General features: G+C 30.8%; 1 protein-coding gene across 1 annotated transcript; it reads left to right on the plus strand.

Annotated features, from left to right (window-relative positions):
* The first annotated feature begins 764 nt into the window (after window positions 1–764).
* LOC149057943 (uncharacterized) lies at window positions 765–2,612 on the plus strand. Its single transcript, XM_089220631.1, has 4 exons — window positions 765–1,502; window positions 1,588–1,786; window positions 1,981–2,055; window positions 2,130–2,612. The coding sequence occupies exons 1-4, from the start codon at window positions 1,371–1,373 to the stop codon at window positions 2,291–2,293; spliced, it is 570 nt and encodes a 189-aa protein (XP_089076757.1). The 5' UTR covers window positions 765–1,370; the 3' UTR covers window positions 2,294–2,612.
* Window positions 2,613–5,482: the final 2,870 nt, after the last annotated feature.

A 5,482-nucleotide genomic window follows, 5' to 3' on the forward strand; every position in this document is an offset into this window, starting at 1 on the left:
TATCAAATTGTAGATTATTTTTGCTCTCAGGGCTGGCCTTTAGGGGTGGAGGAAGTGGGCGACCACCCAGGGTGCATTCAGAGTTAAGACTTCTGAGTAAAAAATATTTAACATGACCTAGAAGGTGCATTAATTTTTTTTTTGCCCTGGGCGCATAATTCCCTAAGACCAGCCCCGTTTGTTCTTTATTCAAGTACCTACACCAAAACTCGGCGAAGCCATAAATTGATCACATCATATTTACGAAGCACAATTATTGCTGTCTCAACAACGACGAATAACGTGTGACGAAGACTAATATTACATATTGTATACTAAAATTGAGTAAAATAAGTCGAATTATATTTATAAACAAAATTCTAAATATCGTTATTACGAGTCCTATTTTCACGCATGCGCTCGTGGTCATTTCGGCCCGTGTGGCACGAAATTTCGCATTCATCGTGTAACAACTATACTATATACATGTGACTATGCGGTGGCGAAACGTGGCAAGCGGACGTCCGTTACTTTTTTTATGTACGCATAAAATATGTGTGTCCAGAAATATAAGTATACTATAAATAACCGAACGGTCGTCGGAGCGTAGTTAACCTTTTCCTGAAGGGAGAATCGGCAGTGTCCGCGGCGGCGGTGGTTGCAGTGAATTATGACCTTTGTGCCACTACTATAGGTACATATATGGTAGTCGAGGTCGTATATAGTCGCTCTTTATCTTTTTCTCTGTTTCTCACCGGAACCGGAACGGACCGACCACAAATTGTGCTCGCCTGTTCCGCCCGCGCCGCTGCAACCTTCTATCCATCCATTACACCACCGCCGATTTATTTGCTCGTTCAGGCCCGTCGACAAAACATTTTAACAAACAACCGCACACCCGTCGGCATGCCACCGCTCGCGCACCGTCCCGAACAGATTTATTTAGCCCATCGTGTACGTCGTCGTCGTCGTACGTCTTCTTCTTCATCTCTACCTCCACATCCACATTCACCACCGCCACTTCTTTTTTCATTCGAATGCTGTCCGCACAACGAATTCTCTAGGTCCCACCACACCGCCAGCAATCAATTATTTATCTCTGCTACGACCCCGTGTTAGCGTACCCTACCTACCTTGGTTACTTTATACGTGCGCAACCGTACACAAAAAACATCGGTTCGAAACGTTTTTGCCGGTGCTGCGCTGCACATAATAACGTATTATACAATGTATAATATAACTATATTATGTATGGTGGTAACGATGTTGTACAAGGGTGATGTCGACGACGACCAAAAACAGCTCGTGAATTCCACGTGCCGCTGCCAGACCGAGAGTAATGCCGTAAGTATAATCGCTACGATATCACCCTCAAAATTAGCACACGAGTCATGTTAATCACTTTAACCACCATGCTACATGCCAGTTTAACTAGGATAGAATCCAATGTGACATCGTGGAAAGAAAAAAACAAATGCTGGTCTAAAATTGCTGATAATTATAATTCTACTTCAACAGCCTGTGTAAGTAAATCTTTATTTTTTATTTAATTTAAAAAATTGTTGTGGAGGTTTTGAAAATAAAAATGTTATATTTATTGTGATTCAGTATAGAGATGCTTCGAGTTTACGCATGAAGTATGAAGGTATCAAAAAGTTACTAAGAGGAACAAAAAGCGAATTATTTCAAACTGGAGGTGGTCCGCAAAAAAATGCTTATACTGCTTCTAGTGAATATGAAAAACAACTTTTTGATATCATACAACTGTCAGTGGAAGGATTGCCCAGTTTTTTTGATAATGATGACTGTAAGTTTTTTTTATTATTTACATAATATTTAATATAAAAAAAAACAGTGGCTTATATAGAAATTGTTTCCACTATACTTTTCAGTTTTCAGTACTGGTTGGTATTTCTATAAATACAAATTAATAATAGAATATTAATAGTAATCATTAAGTTTATGAATTTGTATTTAAAAAACATTAAAAAATTTTTTAAGTTGCAGCAGAGACAAGTACCAGTGATTTGACCAGTAACAATATTATTGTTCTCAACATAAATGCTGATAATGAAGGTATTTTTATTTTAAATAATTTTGTTGTGGTGTTTATTTCAATATAAGGGGTTTAACTTTGTAAAAAACAATAGAGTTTTCTAATGACATTGATGAAGTATTGAACTATCCTAGTGATCTGCTAGTCAACAGTCAAAAAGCTAGTTGTAGTTCATTTGATGATCAAACTTGGACTCCCTCTTGTGCAACAAAGCTTTTGAAAACAACACCAAAGCATGCAAAACTAACAGGCAAATAAATAATCTAAATACAGTTTTAAATTTTAAGTATGCCTATAATAGTATTTCAACAAAATTATTTGTTATTAATTATTATTTTTAAAAACAATAGTTTTTGCTGAGAACAATGATGAAATATTGAACTCTCCTACTGATTTGCTAGTCAACAGTCAAAAAGCTAGTTGTAGTTAATTTGATGATCAAACTTGGACTCCCTCTTGTGCAACAAAGCTTTTGAAAACAACACCAAAGCATGCAAAACTAACAGGTAAATAAATAATCTAAATATAGCTAAATATATAGCTAAATATATTATCAAATTTGTACTTAAATTTTAAATATGCCTATAATAGTATTTGGAAAATAATATTTGTTTTTATTTTTTATGCTTATTTGTTGGCTGTATTATCTACTTGTAAATAACATTCATTTTATTCTTGAAAATTAGATTATAGAAAATATAAAATACTGTTTAATTAATCAGGATCACAGGAAATATTGCATATTATTATAACCATTGTAATATTTGTAACATTTTTAAACGTTTTCAGCAACATAAATTGTATGGAAAAAAGCCTAAAACTGTAAAATGAAAAAAAAAAATGCATTTAATTAAACTAAAAATATAGGTATGAAATTAAAGAATTATAATTTTTAGCAAACAAAGGTTTAAAAAGAAAAAACAACTGTCAGGCATCAGCTAGTAAAAAATTTTCTTTATTAGCAGAAAAAAAATTAGAATTGGTTGAATTACAAAAAACAATTTTGGTCAAAGAAGAAGTTTTGTTAGATGAGAAAATAGTTTTTCTTAGAGCTAAAAATGCACTTAAGTTAGAGTCATTAAAATTAGATATCTCTAACAAAAAACAAAAGTTAGAGAATAAATAAGTTACTCCTGATATACATATAATGTACATTACATTAATAACTTATCACTTACCCAAATATTTGTTAATTTATAATAAAAAGTTTATGGTAAAAAACATTACTATTAATTTAAGTATTAAAAATTTATTAATTTTTGTTATTTTTAGTATATAGTTGCAATATACATAATTAATTTTGTTTCAATTATTATTCATTATTAATTATTACTTATTATTATTATTATAAACATTACATTTTGTTATTATTATAAAAATTGCATTTTATTATTATTATTATATACAAAGAACATATATTTTTTTTTTTTTATTATAAATAAATTATTATTATAAATAATAAAGATATGAAAAGTATTCATCTATTAATTGTTGTCTTGCATTTCCTTCATCAATATGGTGTTCTATTATGTTCATATTTTCATTATCTGGTAAAACTATATCTAGTAGAGCTGGTGGATCTGTATCTTTATTATCAATAGTTATGTTATGTAAAACACAACAGGCTACAATAACAGCTTGAGTAGTTTGTAATTTCAACCGTGATCCAAAAGATAATATTGGAAATCTTCGTTTTAGAACACCATAAGACCTTTCAACAGGATTCCTAGTCCTAATGATCGACTCATTATATAGTTCTTCAATGTTGTTTCTTGGATTTATGAAAGGTGTAACAATATGTAGAGAATTTGCATAGCCACTGTCAGCTACTATCAAACTGTTTCCCCATTCACCATTGTTTAACCTGTTAAAAAATCTTGATTTCTTGAGTATTGTATAGTCATGACATGATCCTGGCCAGCGTGCTACAACATCCATGATTTTTAAGTCAGGACATGATACAGTTTGTACATTCAATGAAAAGTATCCTTTTCGGTTTCTGTAGTATTCAGCGTTGGGTCCACCTATAATAACATGTTAATAATTTTTACTTATACAATACCAACACAAAATAAATTCATTATCTGCTACTAGCATTGAACTTACACTGAGGGAAAACATTAAAAAATATTAACAATTTATTTTTATTTTTAACAGTTTCTAATAATTAATAATTAATATAGCTTCTTTGTTCCTATTCCTACAACAATAAAACAACACAATTTTTAAGACGTATATAAGTATATAAACATTAAAATGAACAAAGCAATATAGATATTATGAATAAACTATAACAGATAATGAAAAATATTCTAGCATTATATTACCAGGATTTTGAATTTTTACATGAGTGCAATCAATTGCCCCAATTGTCCTAGGAAATTTAGCAATTTTATAAAAACGTTTTTGCATGGTAGGTATTTCACTTTCAATTGGCATTTTAACAAAAATAGGTCTAAGCTTTGCAATGGCAATACTGACATCACGTACAATTAGAGAAGCAGTGGTCTTGCTAACTCCCATAAAATCTCCAGCTGTAATAAGGAAATTTCCTGTTGCATAAAATCTTAGAGCCAAAAGTAATTTTTCAATGGACGTCAAGGCATGATTTCTAAAATTGAGAAATAACATTTAGAACTGTAATAACGTTAAAAAGAGGAAAGATAAATAGGGCGCTTGCCAATATTTATATTAAAATAAAGTGTTAGAAATTTACCTGTCGGATCGTGAAGATATTTGATCGTTTATAAATCCCAACACTTGTATAACTACATCGTTTGAAATTCTGAACCTTGCTCGAAAATCTTCATCATCCCAGATATTCATATGATCGACTCTTAGACGAATTGTGTAAACACGACGTTGGTAGTTAATAAAATTGACGATTTCCTGGTCATCGTCGTCAATTATTTCAAACAAATCCATATTATAAAATGTTATTTAATTTTAAGTTTTTTTATTATTAATGGAAGTAGAGCTATTCATTAAAGTCACGAATCGACGAATCACAAGTAAAATAGTCAATAAAAATATTCAAAATTATAACCTATTATCAACGATATTCGGTTGATGATAAATTTATTCGTTAGATTAATCTTTATTCGATGGAAATAGTACCGAATAACTATTCCATGATTTATCTGTCAAATAAACACTATCTGGACATTGAAAAACCGAAAATTATCAATTTGTTCTTATCTGTCAGATAAATCGAGTTATCTGGCGGATAAATGTGATTGAAAAACCGGGCCTTACTTAAGTACTTAGATACTTGTTGTTCATTTTTCAAAAGCATTGCATTTATGTTTAACTGAAACGTAAAACCACATTTTTTTTATTGTACACGTAAATACGTAATCAATAATAATTAATATACCTAAATACACTAAAAACATGTATGGAGTTGTATCATTCCATTAGGTAATCATCGAAGGAATCACATTTTTA

Source organism: Diuraphis noxia, unplaced genomic scaffold (assembly GCF_037042655.1).
Source record: "Diuraphis noxia isolate RWA-SAM2 unplaced genomic scaffold, SU_Dnox_SAM2 contig0002, whole genome shotgun sequence".
NCBI lineage: Eukaryota > Metazoa > Arthropoda > Insecta > Hemiptera > Aphididae > Diuraphis > Diuraphis noxia.